This window comes from Elephas maximus, chromosome 6 (assembly GCF_024166365.1).
Source record: "Elephas maximus indicus isolate mEleMax1 chromosome 6, mEleMax1 primary haplotype, whole genome shotgun sequence".
In the NCBI taxonomy this organism is placed as follows: Eukaryota; Metazoa; Chordata; class Mammalia; order Proboscidea; family Elephantidae; genus Elephas; species Elephas maximus.
In genome coordinates this window covers 114,463,157-114,485,675 of record NC_064824.1, presented here as the reverse complement: position 1 = coordinate 114,485,675, position 22,519 = coordinate 114,463,157, and the positions used below count along the sequence as shown (strand labels likewise).

Sequence of the window (22,519 nt, the reverse complement as noted above, 5' to 3'; positions counted from 1 at the left end):
GTGAAAGAGCTGAGGTGTAAGTGTCCCTGTGCTAAGGCATCTTTTATATGGGTTCCTTTGAATTTTTTCAGGGAAGTAGAATTCTTACTCTCTAATTTTTATTGAAGGACCCCTGGTGGTGCAGTGGTTAAGGGCTTGGCTGCTAATAGAAAGGTCAGTGGTTTGAACCTCCCAGCTGCTCCAGGGGAGAAAGGTGTGGCAGTCTGCTTCTGTAGAGATTTCAGCCTTGGAAGCCCTGTGGGGCAGTCTACTTTGTCCTGTAGGGTTGCTATGAATCAGATTAACTCAGTGACAATGGTTTGGTTTTAATTTTATTGGCTGTTAATAACTGATAAACATCACGACTATTCAGTGATTCAAAAACAACAGAAGAATCAAAGGAAAGAATTAACAACCCTGGTAGGTTGTTACTCTTGGCTCTTTCTGAAGCCACCTGAGTGAACCATATAATGAGCTTTCAAATCTTTTGTTCTCTGCTCTTCTCATTGTACACCTGCAGCTTCCATTCATGCTAACAGAATTTATGCACATACCTGTGGCCAGTGAACAGAGAGCAGTAGTCAGTGTTTTATTTTGCTACAGTGCCTGGAATTCCTATTAAAAAAAACCAGTGGACGTTGAATCAGTTCTGACTCATGGTGACTGTAGTGTGTCAGAGTAGAATTATGCACCGCAGGGGTTTCAAAACTGTGATCTTTTGGAAGTAGGTTGCCAGGCCTTTCTTCCAAGATGCCTCAGGGTAGATTCGTACCACCAACCTTTTGGTTAGTAACTGAACACTTAACCGTTTGTGCCACCTAGGGACTTCAGAATTTCCATTAGGAAATAAAAATAAAATGAAATCTTAGTTTGCTTTTGATGATTGTTTTATGCCCAAACAAGGGGCCTTTCTAAAAAGGAATTGATCTGTGTCTAGGCATGTGGGCAACAAAACAGAATTTCCTGACCACAGGTCATAAAAAAAAAATCTCAGTTTACTTCAGCTGAAGTTGGAGAGGAAAGGATCCCTGACATTTGTGATCCCTGCACTAGCTCTTCCAATTCTTCATAGGTTGTATGTATACTAGGCACTGTTGTAAAGTGCTTGATATCTCTTAAAAAAATCCTCACCATAATCCTATAAATTAATTGCTGTCATCTACATTTGACAGTTGAAGAAACCGAGGCACAGCGAGCTTCAGTAACTTGCTCAGAGGCATACAGACAGGAAATGGCAGAGGTGTGATCCCAATTTCATTATGTTTCAATGCCATAGATAGAGCAGAGCCCTCTTAGTATGTAGTGAGGTGTGTAGTTAACTGTTGCAGGAATGTGCTCCTGCCCAGGAGAATCCCATTCCAGGGTGATGTGGATTGAATTGTGTCCCCCCAAAATATGTGTATCAATTTGACTAGGCCGTGATTCCCAGTATTGTCCACCATTTTGTCATTGGTGTGAATTTCCTATATGTTGTAAATCCTATCTCTATGGTGTTGATGAGATGGGGTTAGTGGCAGTAATGTTAATCAGGCAGGACTCAATCTAAAAGATTAGATTGTGTTTTAAGCCAATCTCTTTTGAGATGTAAATGAACAGAGAGACAGGGGACCTTGTACCACCTAAAACAAGAGCCAGGAGCGTAACATGGCCTTTGGACCTGGGGTCCCTGCACTGAGAAGTTCCTTGACCAGGGAAGATTGATGACAAGACCCTTCCTCCAGAGCCTGCAGAGAGAGAAAGCCTTCCCCTGGAGCTGGCACCCTGAATTTGGACTTCTAGTTAGCCTTGTTGCCTGTGAGAGAATAAGTTTCTCTTTGTTAAAGCTATCTACTTGTGGTATTTCTGTTATACAGCACAAGATAACTAAGATAGAATTTGGTACTAGGAGTGCTGCTCTGACAGATATGTAATATGTGGAAGCGGTTGCCTTGAAGAGACTGTTGGTGGAATTATGGACATCAGACAGTTCTGGTGAGGACTCAGAAGGAAGTGAGGAGAACTGTTACACTGGAGACGGCACAGCAGAGAACTGGCAGCAGCAGAAACAGGAGACCAGAGTGAGATAGCACTGGTACTGACACACAGAGTGGGAGAACTGAGTGCCTTTGCACAGGAGGCTTCCTGGCAGAGTGGGGTGCCTTTGAGCACTTATCAGTGGAGCTAGGCTTGCCGACCCATAGAGCAAGAGAGCTGAGTGCCTTTTGGCTAGAGTTTACTGGCGGAGTGGGGTTCCTCCACTGATTTGTGGAGCTACAGAGCTTTGGAACACTTATGCCTGCAGGGCAGATGCGGGAAGAGAGGCCCGCAGGGCCAAGAAGCCAAGAAACCAGGAAGCAGGAGCTGAAGAGACAAGGAACACAAGCTGCTTCAGTCTCAAAGGGTATGGCCATGACCTCTGGGGTCTCAAAGGGTCGAGCCATGGCCTCTGGTGTTTCCAAGGCTAGAGTCACCACTCAGATGGACTAGGAGAATGGTGTGCCTAAAGCCGAGGGAGCCGAGTTGCTGTCCCAGTGGTCCTTGAAGGCGGAGCTGAAGCCCAGAGCCCAGAGGCCTCCACTCAGAGTCTGGACAGTATGGCCAATACCTAGAGTCTGGAGGGCAGGGCCATTGTGTAAATGGTCTCAGAGAACAGAGAATTATTTTCAAGCCTTGAGGGCAAATGTAATGTGTCCTGCTGACTTGCTTGGTGCCTGTTGTCCCTTCTTTCCCTGATTCCTCCCATTTGTAATGGAAATGTCTAGCTTGTACCTGTTCTACCATTGTGCTGTTGAAGCAGCTAACTTGTATTCTAGATTTCACAGAAGAGGAATTTTTTGAATAAAGACTTATATGATATGATGGGGTGAATGTGTTTTACATGGGGTAAGGACATGAATTTTGGGGGGCCAAAAGGTGGAATGATATGGATTGATAAGATACAGGGCTTGTACTTTCACCTTTTTGAAAGACTGCAGAGAGATAGGGGAGGATCATGGTGCTGTTCCCAGAACAGGGCCAAATATTCTCAGGTCCAATACGGAGACAAGGGCTTTTACCGAGAAGTCAGCAGTTCAGCATTACTAACGGTGACTTTTAAAGGTTTTCTTCCCAGGCAACCCACAGCATCCCTCTTCTGTTTGTGTGATTTGCATTAGTCAGTCTTAGTGACACTGGAAGTTCTTAAGAAGGCGAAAGTTCTTTCTCTTGCACATCGTGTGGTCTAGGGCTCCTAGAACTTTTTAGGCTCTAGACATCTTAAAGTAATCTTTTCACTACATCTTTGTTTAAAGGGTAAGTTTTGTCTAATGTGGGTATATTAGTGCTTGAAGTCCTTTTTAGTCTGGTGAACAAATATTTGGTTTGTGCCAATTATATACCAGGTACTCCACTCTTTTGTGCTCTTTTAGTAATTAATTTTGGTTAAACAGTGTATATTTAAAGACATTTAACAAGAACCCCTGTACTGCCTGTGTGTGACAGGTGATAAGAGCTTCCAGTATTGCCTCTCACTTAGGTTTTTCTTTGACTTTCGAAGCTTGTGTGTGTGTGTGTATGTGTGCGTGTGATATCAGAGACTGAAAACCTAAAAATATGTACATTATAAGGAACAATTATAAAGAGAATACTCATGTAACTACCATCCAGGGCATGAGATAGTTATTGCCAGCCCCATGGCTCCTCCCTGGATCCAGGTTTTTGTAATAGTCTTTTTCTCGGTTTTCTTTATAGTGTGCATCTTAAAATGTACATCAGTTTTGCCTGCTTTTAAACTTTAGGTGATTGGGACTAAACTGTGTGTGTTCACATACGACTTGCTTCATTTGCTCAAGTTTGTGAGATTCATCCATGTTGTTGGGTGTAGTTGCAGATTGTGCTTCTCATTACTTATATAATGTTCCATTTTGTTCTCCCATTCTCTTGTTCATGGACTTTTGGGTGAACTTTAGGGCTATTATGCATCGTTTAGATTTTAAAGTTGGCACATAAGGTGGAATTGCTCATCCTTCAGCCATACTGGCCTCCTCTTGGTCCCTCAGATACATCAAGTATGCTCCTCTCTCAGGGCCATTGCACTTCCTGCTCTTCCTGCCTAGAATGTTCTCCCTCCAGTTACGAGCATGGATAACTCCCTCGTTTCATTCAGGTTCTCTGCTCAAAGCCACCTTATTGGAAAGTTTTTCCCTCACCACCCTCTTTGAAAGAGTCCCCCTGCCCCACCCTTGCTCTGTCCCTTTCTCCACCCTGTATTTCTTCATAGCCCTGATCATCACTTGACATAAACATATGTGCTTATTATCTACTTCCTCCCTCAAGACTTTGTACCCCATCTTCGTAAATTTAAACAGCTAAAAAATATTAAGAGTTTGTGGGCCTGAAGACAGGGATTCCAGCCTTGTTTCTACCATTTAGAGCCCTATGACTTTGGAAAATGATAGCTCATTAATTCAGCAAATATTTGTTGAGCACCTACTATGTGCTAGGCAGCATTGTAAGTATTCCAGATATATCACTGTGCAAAGGCAGCAGAAGGGAGGGAGGGAAGGAAAGGGACACGACCTTAGGTTCACCTGCTCTTCGTAGGGCGCTTTCCATAAAGGGAGGACGGGAAAGATCTAGAAGCCAGGGGGCTGACAGGTCAGTTCCTAGTGGGGAGTCAGATGGGAAGGGCTTGAATAGTTAAGAGGTGGCACAGACAGCCTTCTTGAGGTCTGTTTTTCTGGACCTCTGATGACCCATTATTGGAGATTTTATCTCTTCACTGTTTTCAGAGCTTCGGTCTTAAACCAGTGCTCACTGACACATGACCTGTAGGGACAGCAGTAAAGTCCCTGGAACTGCTGGCATCAGCAGCCGGCCAGTGCACAGGATGTTTTGTGGGGTCTTCCAAAATGCGGGCAACTCTCGGTAAACAGCTTTAATGCTGACTAGCACGTTCAACCTTTATCCCAGGCAGGAAGTCCAGTATTTCTAAACCTTGAGTCTCCTGTTATAGATAGTAGACTAGATAGACTTCTGAGTGGTAAGGTTTTTTTTGCCCCTGGGTGGGATTAGGGGTGGAATTGAAGACTTTTCTCATCCTATCTTTTGGGAATAAAGGCAGCTGCAGGATAGTATGTAACATCAGAGCAACCTCTCAAGTGCCCGAGGTGGGTAAAATATTTATCATCAGCAGATGGTGGCCAGGGGCAAAACAGCTGCTTTCATTTCCTGAAAACCTTTTAGAAATTCTGTATCGGGGAGGGAGAAGTGAGGCCCCTGGCCCAGTGCTCCTTCCTGCCCTCTGTTGTTCTCCCCTGGCTGCTGGATCAGGTCTTGGGGCCTTACACTGAATTCTCTTTACACACTCCTCAGAGCCCTTCAGAGGCCCTTGGGTGGTACAAACAGGCTGCACTCAACTATTAACTAAAAGGCTGGAGGTTCGAACCCACCCAGCAGCACCACAAAAGAAAAGCCTGTCAATCTGTTTCTGTAAAGATGACAGCCAAGAAAACCCTGTGGAGTAGTTCTACTCTGTAACACATGGGGTCGCCATGGATCAGAATCAGCTCGATGGCAACAGGGTTTCAGAGCACTCAGGGTCTTGGGTCCACAGGGGCTCCCAAGCTGCTTTTCTGTCTGTTTGCTTTAGGCTTTTCTCTTTTCTAGTCTCTCCTCCCTGGGGGCCCAGTGTTTTAGAACCAAGTGGATTGAGGCCTTGCCCCGTCAGTGGTGCAGGAGTGAAAGGAGCAGGAAACAGCACTCCAGAGCACAGCACCTGGGACCCGGTGAGCTAGGCTGGGCCTACCATTCTTCTGATACTTCTGAAGGAGCTCACGCCCTCATTCATGTTCACTTCCACTGGAATTCTGAAACTTGGAAAATGATCAATTCAATTATTTATTTCACAAAAGAACCTAAAACCTTTCCTATGCCCCAGTGAAATCTGACTTGTAACTCTAATGAACAGAAATAATGCAGCTGGAACCAGGTCCAGGTTGAGGGAGGCAGTGGAAGCAGCGTGGAGGAGACTGCACTATAGACATATCTAGGTACAAATGGTTAACATGTTTGGCTGCTAACCAAAAGGTTGGAGGTTTGAGCCCACCCAGAGGTGTTAGAGAAGAAAGACCTAGTAATCTGCTTTTGAAAAATCAGCCATCGAAAACCCTATGGAGCACGGTTCTACTCTGACACACGTGGGGTGACTATGAATTGGAACTGACTTGACGGCAACGGCTTTTTTTTTTTTTTTAAATATTAATTTATATGAGCAGGACAGATTCCATGCTTAGGAAAGTGGCAGGAGGCTCCTCCAGAGGCAGAAGGTGTCAGTTCTCTTCTCTGTGTTGTTCCCCCGAGTATCAGTCACTAGGCAGAGTCAGAGGATCTGATTAGGGCAGGGCTGGAGGATGGGAGAACTCAGGAGACACCTGTCTGGAGACACAGGCGCTTCTAAAGAGACCTGGCACTGACCTTCCTGTAGAGCTTCATTCCAGTTTGTAGATTTAGGATGAGTGAGTAGTGTTTTACATTGAGTGGAGTTATAGGCGTGCGTGCGTGTGTGCGTGGTGTGTGTGTGTGTGTAACAGAGAGAGAAAGAGAGGGAGGGCTGTGAAGGGAGGTGACCGGCCAGGCAAACAGCTGAGATAATCTCCTCAAGGCAGGATAAGAAATTGTGGTGTAGTAAAGTAAAAGGTGACAACATTCATGGTCAAAATGTTATTACTGATTGTTCAGGTAGATACTAATTTTTAAACCCGCTGCTTTAGGGCAGTTTTAAAAAGGTCAGAGCAATGAGTTATGTCTGGGATTTCCTTTAGCAGATTGGGATCACAGCTCAGTTTGTTCTAGTCCACAAGTACTTTTGAAGCAGCTACGAAGTAGGGATTGTAAAAGAAATAGTAGATATGATTCCTGCCCTTGAGGAACTTATCAACTTGTTGAAGAGAGAGAACGTATGAAAATGAAACAGATTTGGGAAAAAATAAAAGACTGGTTTCAGGAAAGTACTGGGCTTTCACTGCCCTGGAAGGTACATTGACTGGAGTGTCAGCAGCTGTGGTCGTGGTTCCTGGTGGAAGCTGGGCCCTTGGGGTTCTGATGACTCAAGGGGGTGCTTTCCCTGGGAGAAGACCCAGGGAAATGTGTTAATTTGTACAGGGGGTATTTTTCACGTGCAGTTATCTGAGCTGCTCCATTTGTGGGTGTGTCCTGGTCACAGTTTTTGGATACCAAGTCTTAGGACTTGTGGCTGCTTGGAGATGAGCCATGAGGGACTTCCTGCGGGGCGGACTGTCAGCTGGCTGCCTGACCCCAGAGAAGTCAAGCAACTCTCGTGTTCATGTCCCATCTGCAAAATGGGATACTGTTCCCCACCCTGCCCACCTCAAGTGATTGTATAGCACGAGGTAGGAAATGGGGAAGCCCTTGGTTAAAGCTCTGTATAAATGGAGTGGTGGTGTATTCACAAAAGCTCATTGGGCAAGAAGAAATTGGAGTCAGTACCCTTCATGATATTGATGCCCCTTCCATGTCTCTACCTTCTTCAAACCATTTGCTTTTTCAGGAATCAAAATGGCCTCCCTGTATACATATAGAATTACTGCTAAAATAAGGCTTATGTTCAATTTTTTTTTTTTTTTAAATAAAGGGAAGAGGAGGGAGAAATACAAAAGACCAAACATTGACTAATCTTAACATGATTGATTGAACCCTGCCTTCCGCCTTTCTGAGATCAACTGATATCACTTCACCTCTGGCCTGAAAAAAAACCAAAACCAAACTCTTTGCCGTTGAGTTGATTCCAACTCATAGTGACCCTATAGGATAGGGTAGAACTGCCCCATAGGGTTTCCAGGGAGCACCTGGTGGGTTCGAACTGCCGACCTTTTGGTTAGCAGCTATAGCTCTCAATCACTGCACCACCAGGGTTTCCACTTCTACCCTAGCTGCTAATAATTTGGCCCTCCACCCGACTGCCAGAAGAACAAACAAATCTGTCGTGGAAGAAGTACAGCCAGAATGCTCCTTAGAAGCAAGGATGATGAGACTTCGTCTCATGTACTTTGGACATGTTATCAGGAGGGACCAGTCCCTGGAGAAAGACATCATGCTTAAAGCACTCATAGCAACGATGAATAAAGTAGAGGGTCAGCAAGAAAGACGAAAACCCTCAATGAGATAGATTGACACAGTGGCTGTAACAATAGGCTCAAACACAGCAAAGTTTGTGCAGGACAGGGCAGTGTCTCGTTCTGCTGTACATAGATAGGGTATCTAGGAGTTGGAACCAACTGGAGGGCACTAATACCCACCTGCAGCCAACAGACTTTTTGAGATTTAAATTAGGAGGTAGTGGTTTGTTGACTATCCTTTTCTAATAGGATAAGACAGATTTACTTTGCTCTAGAGCAGTTCCTTTCAGGCTTTTGCTGGTTAATACTTGGTTTCGTGAATAAGAAAAACCTTAAAATCAAAGTAAGATGTCTGTTATTAATTTTCCTCTACACCAGTGGTAACAATCCATATTCCTCATTTGGAGCAACTCTGGAGAGGGATGATGAAAAGAATTTGTGGAGCATGCCTCACGATGTGTCGCACACGGAGGCCGACGACGACAGAATCCTGTACAACCTGATAGTCGTTCGTAATCAACAGGCCAAAGATTCCGAGGTAAGATCTCACCGTGTACAGATGAAAAAGTTCAATAATAAAAAAAAGAATTTACTGAGAAGACCATCTTGAAATAAAGAACAAATTACGCAATATTTGAAATGAAGTGCAGGTATTTTAGTAATATATATCGTCACTAGTTACTAATAGCTAGCCTTGATAGACCTGCTTGATAAACAGATATGCCTCGTTTCTAATTATTACCTTCATGGTACAAATTAGACACAGGGCAGTTTTGTTGAAGAGTGTAAAGATACTTTATCTACTTAAATGGCTTAAGCTGTCCATCTCTGATCTTTGCAGTTGTTTAGCAAGCTACAGGTAGATGATCCAGGTGGAGCTAGGCTGAAGGGTGCTTTGCATTACCACTAATTCTGAATTAGTGGGGTCCAAATTAGGAGTTTTTTTTTTTTTTCTGTTTAAAACAGCTTAAATTGTGCCTGTTGGTCAGGTAGTAGTGTATGTACCATAGTTGAGATTTTTGTCTGAAGGCTCTAAACCACTCCTAACAACCCAAAGTTATTGGTATGGGAACATTAGAATATTAAAAAGTAGGGGATTTAATAAGAGAAAACAGCAAAGGAGACCATCCCCCCTTCTTTCTAAAATAATGGTATGTATAATACAAAATTGTATTGTGTTCTATCATTTTCTAAATAATGCAATGTAGGTTTTCTGACTTCTGCGTTCAGTGACTTGAGTAGAAACCTATGTTAAATATAGACTACCTGTTTCTTTGTATCTGATAGTAATTGAGATTAACAGGCAGATCTGGGTTCAGGCACAGGAGAAAATACCAGAATGTGCAGTGAGGGAAGAATCATAAGTAAAGCCTTGTTCTAGTGTAAAAGCACCACAAAGTTTAGTAATGCAAAAAGCAAGGTTTTATTCGGCATATATGCAGGGGCAAAAGTAGGAAACAGACAAGCATGCTACCAGAGCCATGTTTGTCCAAGTCCAAGGAATATTACAGAACAGACAAAAGTGGGAAAACGGACAAGCGTGCTGCCAGAGCCGTGTCTGTCTGAGTCTGAGGAACATTACGGAATCATCAGTATATATTAAAATTACAAATGGGCAAAACCATTGAAAGTTTCACATATTCACAGCTTGGCTAGAAACTGTTAAGTCGCCATGATTCTCCATTTTGAATCGCCTTTCTTAACAATCATTGGTACAGGTTTCAGTAACGGCAGTCAGGAGGGTCTTCATTGGTCCAACAAATCGTACTATTCACTAAACGCTAATAGAAAAAGATAAGAGTGGAAAGTGTGTGGGTCTTTTGTGTACTGTTTTAGTAGTTTGTGTAGAAAAACAAACAAACAAAGAAACAAAAGCTCAAAAACCAAACCCGTTGCCGTGGAGTCAATTCTGACTCATAGTGACCCTACAGGACAGAGTAGAACTGTCCCCATAGGGTTTCCAAGCAGTGACTGGCGAATTCAAACTGCTGACCTTTTAGTTAGCAGCCGTAGCTTTTAACTGCTGTGCCACCAGGGCTCCTTATGTGAAAGTTTCCCTAAAAGATCTTTTCCAAGATTGTCCTAGCTATTGTCTTTATACCTCAGGGCCCAGTTGATGTGTCCCTTGTGAGTGCAGCTCCAGCTGGATCACATTCTAGGACAGGGAGTAATGACTGCAATATTATCTCCTAAGCCAGCCTCCAGCCACCCAAGGAAGTCCCTTCAGCCCCCATGTCCAGTGTAGAACTTCACCCACCTCTCTATGAGACTGAGACTGACCCTCAGAATAAATAAGTATTCATGAAAAAATCTACTCTCTTTATGATGGCCTTGCCTTTAGTGAGGAAACAAAATGTTTCACCCACCTAAAAGCTGGGAAGAACAAGTCATTTGTTTGACTTAGCTAATGGGAGCCCAGAAACCGTGGTGGCATAGTTGGTTAAGAGCTATGGTTGCTACCGAAAGGTTGGTAGTTCAAGCTCACCAGCCCGCTCTGTGGGAGAAAGATGTGGCAGTCTGCTTCTGAAAAGATTACAGCTTGGGAGACCCTATGGGGCAGTTTTGCTCTGTCCTATAGGTCACTATGAGTTAGAATCAACTCGATGGCAATGGGTCATTTGGTTGGTTGGAAACAATTAAGCAAAGGTGTGAACTTACAATAACTTGTTCAGTGTCAGAAGATAGAAGAAGTGACTTACTGAAACCTAATAGAATCCACCTCCATTTTCACAAGCCTTCAAGAACTGCTGGAAAACAAATTCTTAGCTGAAGAAATGATACATTTGTAGACCTCCAAGATGTCGAAATATTACTGCTCTTACCTTTGTATTATGCCATAAAATACTTGTTTGACTAAAAAATAGTAAACAGCCTCAAAATCATGTCACTAAATCATTATCCTTATATTCATTCTTGTTAAACTAGTTGTATTTCACATAACACACACTTTCTAAGAAGCTTAATAATTATTAATGAAATACCAATGCATCTTATTAATTTATCTAATTACAATCATACTGAGCAGTCTTGTCTTCTAAAATAGTAATAATAATGATAACAGTGCCAGACACTGTTCTAATCACTTTACATATATTAACTATTTACTCCTGACAACAACTCTGTGAGGTAGGTACCATTGTTATTTCTATTTCAAGCAATTTGGTCAAGGTCATACAGCTAGTAAGTGTGGAGTCAGGATTTGCATCTAGGCTTTGTGAATCTAGAGATATAATATGTAATGAGTACCAGTTGTCGTGGAGTCCATTACGCCTCATGGTGACCCCGTGTGTTTCAGAGTAGAACTGTAGAACGGTACTCCGTAGAGTTTTCTTTTGGAAGCAGATCACCAGGCCTTTCTTCTGAGTTGCCATCTGGGGGGATTCAAACCATCAACCTGTCAGTCGCTGAGCTTTTAACTATTTGTGCCGCCCAGATACAATGATTGAAATCTTGAGGGAGGACCAGATGCTCCCTGTGATTAAATATAGAGTTCAAAATGTATAAGCAAAGTCTGCCCAAAGCCTTTCCCTGTGACTTGCTGATACCAATGGGTACGAAAGGCATTTTCACATCAGTAGGATCAGAGCTATGTTTGGTATGAGGATTGTGATCATGTTTCAGGAAGTATTCCCAGTTCTGACACACATTTCCTGAGTTGTGCTTTTACACGGTGATCATAGCTCGTTAAGATTCCTGTTCTGGGCTTCTGTTTTATTAGCTCCAAGATGCTTCATTCTGTTTCTTCCCGTTCCTTCTTCACTTTGCTTAGTGTTCTCTGACCTATGCTATTTGGGGTCCCTTTTGATGATTCTGTAGCCATTCCTCTATGGTTTCATATCTGGCATTAAGCTGTTTTTACCCTGCTAAAAGCTTCTAAACTTTTGAATCAGAAAATAAATGCTAAAAATAAAATCATTCCCCCAAATGCTTCATTTGTTATGACAAAAATATATATAACAAAATGTGATGGTTAAGATTGTGTGTCAGCTTGGTTGGGCCATGATTCTCAGTGTTTTGGCAGTTGTATAATGTTGTGATCACTTTCCTGTTGAAATTTGATATGTGCTCACCCCCATGATGGAATCTGCTGAGTGGTACCAGCTGGGGGTAGGGCCTGTGGTGGCTAAATGCCCCCTCAGCCTCCATCTTTCCGCCTTCCGCCATCTACTTCCTTTTCCTGCTCAACTTTCAAAGGTTGTTGTCTTGTTCTGGATCTAGCAGGTGTCTCTTGTCTGACCTCTAGTTCTTGGGACTTGAGCTAGCAGCTTACCTGTCCATCTTGGGATTTGCCAATCTTCATGGCATGTGAGCAAGAGTCCTGCTCTCGGACTTGCCTATCTTGGGTTCGGCAGCCCCTGCAGCTGACTCAGGAGAAAACTTGCCGTATTGCCTGCTAACCTTGGGGATTCCTCACCGTCAGAACCTGTGAGTGGGATCCCTGCTCTCCAACCTGCTCATCTTGGATTCCCAGCTTCTGCAGCTCTGTGAATTGGGAAAGGACTCTGTCTTGATCCAAGGACTTGGGACTTTCCAACCCCCACAATCACGTGAGCTGTTCACTTAATATAAATCTCTCTCTATTTATACACATTACTGGTTTTGCTTCTCTAGAGAACCCAGCCTAAGACACAAAATATTTGCAATTTAACCATTTCTTACATATATAGTTCAGTGGCATCAATTATGTTCGTCATGTTGGGAACTGTAAGTTTAAGATAATGATGGTGGAATAATTTGGAAAAGGATAGAGAGAATGATAGCACAACTTGAAGAAAGTAATCAATGTCACTGAATTGTACGTGTAGAAATTGTGGAAATGGTGTGTCTTTGGCTGTGTGTATGTTCTCCAAAAACAAATAAATAAGCAAACACTTGTAAGGAGGGCGGATTATCCAATAGGCAAGGTAAACACAGTGTTCACCTTACTTATCAGATCATCTGTAATGAACAATTTCACATTTTTTTTTAAATCACATCAAAGATTCTGCTTCTAGGTATGGCTGACATCTGTCTCTCTCCCAACCCTACAGCACCTTTCTACAGAATCAGGGCCTTTTTTAAAAATTTACAGTCCCTAACAGAAGAAGCCGACCCAGTAAGCAAGGTAAGCGTGGGCTTACTTGTGCTTACTTACTCATCTGTAGTGAACAGTTATAATGAGCACCAGCTGCCATGGAGTCCACTACAACTCATGGTGACCCCATGTGTTTGAGAGTAGAACTGTACTCCTTAGGGTTTTCAATGGCTGTGATCTTTTGAAAGTAGATCGCCAGGTGAAACCCATGTGAAATTGTTCACTACAGGTGATCTAGTAACCAAGGTAAGCACTGCGTTTACCTTGCCTAATGGATAATCCGCCCCTGTTTGTAAGCACTGTTTTGGTTAAAAAAAAAAAAATAGGTGCTGTTTATTTGGCATAATCTGTGATAGAAATTCTATGTTTAATTTTCAAACTATGAAGTAATGACGTGCTCAACAATGTATATGGTTCTCAGAGCTGGTGCCTACCTGCCTGTCAGGGACTGAGGCAGTATTTACACATAGCAGGCCTCCATGTGATCACTAGATCCTTGAGTGGCTAGACTGATGGCATGAAAACCACCCTCTGCTCAACCTTGGGGAACAACTGAATGTTATTATTTTTTTAAAACCAGGTAGGCAAAAACATAAAATGCTCCTGGTTCACAGTTTGCTTACTCTTCCTGTGCATCAGGACTCCCGCTGGCATAGTATCGCCAGGCATTGTAAACAGCTCCTATAAAATGCCTAAAATAGCAACAGACTTTCTCAGGAGTTGTTTCCAGTGTCTGGACTATACATTTAGCCTTTCATATCCTTGATGCAAAAAGAAACAATACAGAACCTAAGAGAGTTGACTGATGTATTTGGTAGGCAAATGTGAGGAAGGGGACAGAGGGTTAGATTGATCAGGCATCAGCCGTGTAATTCCTAAGCCCTCAGAGACCCGGTTGTTCCCTTTGGCTCTGCCTTACTCTGTCTCCCCTGATGGGACCAGGCCTATTCTTGCAGGGTCATCTGATATCTGTACAGTTGGGTGAATATTGGCTACTGTTGGAGATCTGACTGCTAGTTTCACACAAGGACGGAGGAGCAAAAGTACAATGGAAAATTGAAGGAATTCTCTAGATAATTCTGGGTTTTCCAAAAGGCTCTTTTTTGGGAGGCCTAAATTATCGAGGTTATTGAATGCATCTCTTCTTTATTTTACTGCTAGCGGCTCTTTGGATTTAGAAGATTGGTCTGAGGAAGAATAAAAAAAGCTTATTAGAGTTCAAGCATCAAACAATCTTGTCTTCTGTTTTCTAGGTAATATTTATTGAGTATTATGCTGTGTACTAGAATCCCTGGGTAGTACAAATGGTTAATGAATCTGGCTGCCAACTGAAAGGTTGGAGGTCAAGTCTACCCAGAGGCACCTCAGAAGAAAGGCCTGGTAATCGAAAAAAAAAAAAATCTACTTCTGAAAAATCAGTCGTTGAAAACTTTATGGCACATAGTTGTTCTGTGACACATACAGAGTTGCCAAGAGTCGATGTCTACTGGTATGCTGTGTGCTGAGTAGCGTGCTGTGTATTCTCCAGACAAATACTCAAACCTCTTAGAGACCCAATGAAGGAGGCATCTTAATACCTAATATTAGCGACTTTAAGTCATCTGTACAGGGTCTTGAAAGAAATGAGAAAGTTGGGGTTGCAGCTCAGGTCAGTATGACTCAGGAGCCTGTTTGCCTGGAACACTGCCTTGGTCTTTTTGGGAGGTTAGGAAAAGCTTCAGTGGAAACTCTTCGGTCAAAGACAAAGTTATCAAATGGATGTTGACTTCCTGCCTCAGTCAGATGCTCTTGTCTGTATATTTGTTGACTGCTTCTCACCATATACCAACTGAATCAGAGAGTGACCAACTTTGGTGTTTGTTTAGTGTCAGCCTGTGTTGGGCACTGCATGTGACATGCCCCAGATACTGTTGCTTTAGGAGTTTACAACACCCTGGTCACCATTCTGGGGACTAAAATCCAATAGACTAAACCAGAAGACATTCTGTTTGTCTGTGATGTTCCTTTCAACTGTTTGCTCCCACCCATTATTTATTAAAAAAAAAGTATATAAGCATTTCTGGAGAGTAGTATTAAGATAGTCAAAGTTTCTTACCGTGTAGACAACATGTCACCGCTCTGTGTAAACCAGCGGAGTTCAGACAATAAATATTGGAAAAATAGATATAGGCTGGGGAAAGATCATTTCATATTCAGTAGAATGTGTATGGTTATAAACACGGGCTTTGGAATCTGACAGATTTGAGTGTGAAGGTACTAGGTCTGCCGTGTTCTAGCTATATTATACTAGATAGTTATTTAACATTAAGATGATCATTATTCAGGTTAGGACGTGTTGTGGATTGAATTATGTATCCCTCTAAATATGTATCAACTTGGGTAGGCCATGAATCCCAGAATTGTGTGATTGTCTGCCATTTTGTGATCTGATGTGATTTTCCTATGTGTCATAAATCTTAATCTCTACCTGTGGTTAATGGGTCAAGATTAGGTTATTTTAAACAGGATTAGGGTGGAGTGCAACATACTTACTCAGGTCACAGCCCTGATAGATATAAGGCGAGTTTCCCTGGATTGTGGCCTGCATCACCGTTTATCTTATAAGAGATTAAAGGAAAGAGAAGTGAGTAGAGAGATGAGCATCTACTACCACTAAGAATGAAGAGCCAGGAGTGGAGCACGTCATTTGCATCCAGGGTTCCTGCACTGAGATGCTCCTAGACCCAGGGGAAGGTCGATGACAAGGACCTTCCCCCAGAGCTGACAGAGAGAGAAGGCCTTCCCCTGGAGCTGGCACCCTGAATTTGGAATTACAGAAGCAGACTCTCACATCTTTCTCCAGAGGAGTGACTGGTGTGTTCAAACTACTGACTTTTCAGTTAACAGCCAAACATTTAACTACTGCACCACCAGGGCTCCTTCCCGTAAAGATTAGAGCCTAGCAAACTCTATGGGGCCGTTCTGCTCTGTCATATAGGGTCACTATGAGTCAGAATCGACTCAACAGCACCTTACACCAACAGGTTGTCCTTATTGTCTTCCTTCCCCTGGAGAACTAGAAAGATATATGAAAGTCAGTAGATAATGTACCTTGTGAGTATTGATGGGTCAGTAAGATAGCCAAGACGGAGAACAAGTTGGAGACCTTTAGGAAAATATAGTGGAAGAAGGACAGGAAGCTGGCCAACTTTCTCACTATCCAAAACTTCTCTGTCGCAGCAATGAATTGGCATAACTCTGTACTTCCTGTGTGATTGTATTTGTGATGGTGGAATTCTCCAGAAGGAAGGCCGCATATTTGCTGGCAACCGTGTGCAGGATAATTTGCTGATAGGAATTGGCTCTTTGCTTTATTTTCTACAACTTACGTAAACCAACTGGGCCTGAGAAGAAACTAAAACTCTGAAGCTGCCTCGAAGTTTTATTTTATTTTTAAATGACACTTGGCTAAATATAAATTTGAATTACCAGAGATTAATACCAGTTTGAGCTGCCAATAACCTACCTTAGTGTTGAATTTGGTTTTTCTCTAGAACATATGGGATCATCAGCGATACCTGCCTGTCATATGATCGGAGTGTCTCCTACATGCATTACCTGGCTTCTTCCACCAGCCTTTTGAGATAGATGAACTATTTATAAACAAATAAATGAAATCAAAAGAGATTAACTGACTTTAAGTCAGTGTCTTTCTGCATGAAGTCCAATGCCCTCGACTGCAGAGTGAAGAAGGAAAGACTACAAGATTCTGAGAATTTAGGGCAGATAGCTGAATGATTTCATTTTGTCCTTTATTTTAAATGTGATCAGGCCCAATCAGATGACAAAATAAGCTGATAGGCATAGAACTTTACAGAAAAAACTCTAAGACCCTATCCAACTTAGTTCCTTCTTAAGAAAGCTGCCAATGTGGACTTTTTCCACAGGTACCTAAACTATTCTCATATAAAGGACATGTTTCAACAAAAGCTCAAATTCTGTTTGATTCATCTTTTAATTGGTTTTATAGTTTTATCAAAAGCAATGTGTCTAATGTGAAATGATAAGCAATCAAACAGGGTTGATTTAGGATTAGAGTATTGCCAGTTTTTCATGAAAGGCTAAAGTTTTTTAGTCTTGATGTAAATTTAGTGTTAATGTAGGAAATTATTTTCTTCTTTGACCCTCTACCTCTCAACCTAATTTGAGAACTAGGTGGTTGATACTGCATTAGTTCAAGTTTTTATTTTCATCATAGTATAGATCCACTTCCAGTTTCTTAGGTCAGCATGATAGATGTTACCAGTGAGGGAGACTGGCTGATTTGTTGTTGCAAAGCTCACAGGCTGGCAATACCATGGGTGGTATATCTTCTGGTGATAAGCTTTGCAAGTCTCTGAACTTGACCTTGTCAAGGTACTTAGAGCTATTTTAGCTCAGAGGGTTTGACTGGCACTAACCAAATTCATAAGAGACCATCATATAAACCCAAACGCCTGTAACCATCTAAACGAACAAACAAAAAAGCTGTTGCTGTCAAGCCTATTCCAACTCATAGCAACCCTATAGGACAGAGTAGAACTGCCTCATAGAGTTTCCGAGGAGCACCTGGTGGTTTCTAACTGCCAACCTTTCGGTTAGCAGCCATAGCTCCTAACCACTATGCCACCATCTGGTAGACCATAAATTGGCCAGTCAGTGCAGTCTCTCCCCTGTAATAAAATCTTAAGGGAAGCCAGTGGCCAAAACTAGGAGGTGGCTTGGTGTGAAGGAATCAGACACTGATAATCATGACAACTGACATTTATTAAGCACTCACTGTATACCAGGTACAGGTCTAAGCTCTTGACTGTATTAACTACCACTGTCTTCAAGAGGAACAGGGCATCAGGATTGGAAGAAGACTCATTAATAACCTGTGATATGCAGATGACACAATTTTGTTTGCTGAAAATGAAGAGGACTTGAAGCACATGCTGAGGAAGATCAAAGACTACAGCCTTCAGTATGGATTATACCTTAACATAAAAAAACAAAAATCCTCACAACTGGACCAATAAGCAACATCACATAAATGGAGAAAAGATTGAAGTTGTCAAAGATTCCATTTTTCTTGAATCCACAATCAACACCCTTGGAAGCAGCAATCAAGAAATCAAAGGACGTGTTGCATTGGGCAGATCTGCAGAAGACCTCTTTAAAGTGTTGAAAAACAAAGATGTCACCTTGAAGACTAAGGTGTGCCTGACCCAAGCCATGGTATTTTCAATCGCATCATGTGCATGTGAAAGCTGGACATTGAACAAGGAAGACCGAAGAAGAGTTGATGCCTTTGAATTATGGTGTTGGTGAAGAACGTTGAATATACTGTAGACTGCCAGCAGAAGGAACACATCTGTCTTGGAAGAAGTACAGTCTGACTGCTCTTTAGAAGCAAGGATGGCAAGACTTTGTCTCACATACTTTGGACATGTTATCAGGAGGGACCAGTCCCTGGAGAAGGTCATCATGCCTGGTAGAGATGGTCAGCAAAAAAGAGGAAGACCTTTAATGAGATGGATTGACACAGTTGCTGCAATAATAGCCTCAAGCATAACAACATTTGTGAGGTTGGTGCAGGACTAGGCACTGTTTTGTTCTGTTGTACATAGGGTTGCTATGAGTCGGAACTGACTTGATGGCACCTAACAGCAATAATATATAAATATTGACTTGGAAACGTATTTATCCCATTTGTATAAAACACATCTCATTTGTATAAAAGCATATATATGGTAGTATATGGTGATAACATTTCTGCAAGGTTAGCAGCATTTTGTTCCACTGTGCATAAGATCACCATGAGTGTGGGGCCACAGCTGGTAAAAACAACAACCTATGAACTTGTTAGCAGTGGTAACCTATGAGGAGTAGAAGGGGGTGGGGAAGGGAGACTTAGTTTTCTTTAACTTTCTATTCTTCTGTACTGTTGAAGAACTTTTTAAGCCATATTCATGTTTTACTTCTTATAAAAAATTAAAATGAAATTCTCTCTCTATTATTTTGCAACACACACTTTGTGTGGACTATTTCCCAGGGTTTTTCTTAACTGCCTGTTTGTTTTACTCGTGTGTGTGTGAGCGCGTGCGTGTGCATGCACATAGGCCGTGTGTTTAGGAGGGGCTGCCATGAGTTGGTATCAACTAGAGGGCAATGGTTTTGGTTTTGGGAGCAAGCAGAACGGCAGAACATGCATGAAGCCATCAGTCAACATTATCTTTTCAACATTGTGAGATTCTGCTTTTAAATCAGGCTCTTTCTCTGGAGCTCTCTTCTCCTACCACCTGCGAATTCATTTGCTAACTACAGAGTTCCATATGTGGGCTTTTTACCACTCCCACCTTCTGCTCCCCACGCTCCCATCCCTTTGTCTGCTCTTGTTCCTCTTAGAATAAACTTAATTGCACAGAGCCCTGTGAGAGCCCTTGATAGGGACCCACTGGGATTCATGATGCAGCTGTGGCTCAGCTGGCGAGCCTCTGGAAGGCTCATGAGGGGTACTTGATGAGAAGAGCTTAGCTTGCTCTCTGGTTTTGATTGAAAACGTGCATGAAAGGGAAGCACCTGCTCAGTTCTGATGAGGGGCCCAGATCTGCTGCTTCTCAGACTTAAAATCCCCAACATGCTCTGGAATGAGACCATATTTTTCTTGATATGAGGCAGCCCTTCTGATTGAGTGCTGCGTCCCTGGCTGCCTGTTGTTGTGTAATTGTTACACATGATCATGCTATTTACAGCACCAGCACCTTGGCCTTGTTTTAGAAGCAAGGAGTTGTGCCATTTATGGTTTTGCAATTAAAGAGGCAAGCCACACAGCTCATGAATAAAAACTGGGTACACCCTCTTGAAATAATTGTCATATTTAATGACAAATTAGCTTAGGAGAGGTAAAGACATACCCAAGCTCTTTACCAAATTGCTCTTGTTGTTGTTATTAAAGCACTTAACTTGGGGCTTGTTATGGATTGAATTATGTCCCTCGAAATATGTCTCAACTTGGGTAGGCCATGATTCCCAGTATTGTGTGGTTGTCCTCCATTTTGTGATCTGATGTAATTTTCCTATGTGTTATAAATCCTAATCTCTGCCTGTGGTTAATGAGGCAAGACTAAAAAAAAAAAAAAATGAGGCAAGACTAGGTTATGTTAAAGAGGACTAGGATGGGCTGTAACACCTTTACCTCAGGTCAAAGCCCTGATCTGATGTAAGTGGAGTTTCCTGAGGGTGTGGCCTGCATCACCTTTTATCTTACAAGAGTTAAAAGGAGAGAGAAGGGAGCAGAGAGATAGGGACCTCATACCACCAAGAAAGAAGTGCTGGGAGTGGAGCGTGTCCTTTGGACCCAGGGTCCCTGTGCTGAGAAGCTCCTAGACCGGGGGGGTGATTGATGACAAGGAACTTTCCCCGGAGCCGACAGAGACAGGAAGCCTTCACCTGGAGCTGGCACCTGAATTTGGGCTTCTAGCCTTCTAGACTGTGAGAGAATAAATTTCTGTTTGTTAAAGCCATCCACTTGTGGTATTTCTATTATAGCAGCACTAGATGACTAAGACAGGGCCATTTTCAATGGACTTGAATCAAAATTACCGTGTTCCTTCTTCCCTAAAGAATATGTTTTGCGTTAGGGCCCCAGGCATGTCAGAAGTGTATATGTGGACCGCAGGTTGCCAGTCCTGGCCTTGGAATCACGTTTTCCAACAAAGAACCAGAAAATCAAGGTACTCTTGCAGATTCACCAGGCACAGATATTGAGCAAGGCATTTGGTTTTGGCTGGGCCTAGCCTTTAATACCAACCCATTGCTACTGAGTCGACTATGACTCACAGTGACCCGGTAGGACAGAGTAGAACTGCCCCACAGGGTTTCCAAGGAGCAGCTGGTGGATTCAAGCTTTGATAGTACAACCAAATATTGGTTTGTTTTTAGTGTTCAGTTTTTCTAGTTTTTTTTTTTTTTTGTCAGCCTTGGTGAATTTACCAGAAAGTTTAGAAAATGGATACAAGTGGTGGAGATCTCAATCCGCTTCAGTTGAGTTTGTTGTTAAGCACAGTAGGTACTTCAGAGATATGGCCTTTTGCCCATTTTCTCTAGTCTCTTTCCTAGAAATCACTTAAAATTTTAGAGACCCTAAAGAAAGCTAGGAATGGGAATGGCAATAGCATGTAAGAAGAGAGACTTTTAGACCATGGGCCAGTCAAGGGGTCACCCTTTCAACCCAACATTGGCAGTCTGCAAAAATAAATTTAAAAAAGTGTTGCCTTAGATAATGTTAACTGTTTGAAGTCAGTGAGGTTTCAGTATTTTTTCTAAGGGGGAATGACTAAAGCATATACCCTTGAGCCACAGTCCCTTTGGATATGTCAACAGAGGCTTGGAGGAAATGGCTAACATGTCTAGGATGAACTAGACCCTTGAAGTAGGGCTGACCTTTGGAGCTACCCTCAGCCCTCCCTGAAAGATGTATTTGTGACCCATAAGATGGATGTCCTTCACAAGCTGAAGCCTCCTCCTCCCATTCTGGGCTCCTCTCTAACTTCTAGAGGGCCCCTCTCCCGGGCTGTTCATCCTCCAGGGTTCTTCTCATCTTCCTTTTGGCTGTGCCTACTTCTATTGGCTCCTCACCAAGCCTGGCTCTCGCCCCAAGCACCCCAATCCTAAATTTTTTTCTCCCATCTTTTCATCTAATACTCATTTATTCTATGCAGGCTCAGCTTAACCAGGAGTCAGAAAGAAGCAGGTATTAAGAGAAAACCCGAGGAAATCAGTGAGGGGTGCAAATGACTGATGAACTTAACCTGCTTTGCAGTTTTGAAAGAGGAACACATGAACCCAAATTCATCATGATTGGTGAAATATGAAGGAGATGAGAGGTTTTCTGAGCAGAGGGGCTGGCTCAGTGCTTTCTTGCTGGGCTTCCAGATGCCTCCGTGGATAATGTTGCTGTGGTCTTTGGTTGTTCCTGAGCTGGGGTTGGAGCAGCCTCATCACCTTGGAAATACTGCCAGAAGTTTGGGATCCAGGACTCCTGGGATGGGAATGGGGTACTGCATGAAGACCCTGAGGGTGGAAGTCAAGATAATGGCTAAGCCAGACTGCTTTTTGTCCAAAACAGCCTTATGGGGTCCAGAGGCTACATTGTTTACAGGGAGGAGCCCTGGCATGAGCTGGCAGGCAGCACCTGGCACATCAGTGAGTGTCATGATAGGAGAATGTGGACAGCTAACTGAGGGTGCCCAGGAATCTTTCCCTTCTGACTGGGATTAGGTAAGGTAGGAGCATTTGAGAAATGATCGCCCTTTTATCTGGCAGATCCTTGGCTGATGTTGAAACACTGGCTGTTGTTCATACCACTGAC

The 22,519-nt window shown here is 42.7% G+C and overlaps 1 protein-coding gene across 1 annotated transcript in view; it reads left to right on the top strand.

Moving 5' to 3' along the window:
* MREG (melanoregulin) overlaps positions 1 to 22,519 on the top strand; it is a 72,246-nt gene that overhangs the window by 15,055 nt on the left and 34,672 nt on the right. Inside the window, exon 2 of the mRNA XM_049888102.1 lies at positions 8,451 to 8,610. Within this exon, the coding sequence (XP_049744059.1) occupies positions 8,451 to 8,610 (160 nt within the window). The remainder of the gene's footprint in view (positions 1 to 8,450; positions 8,611 to 22,519) is intronic.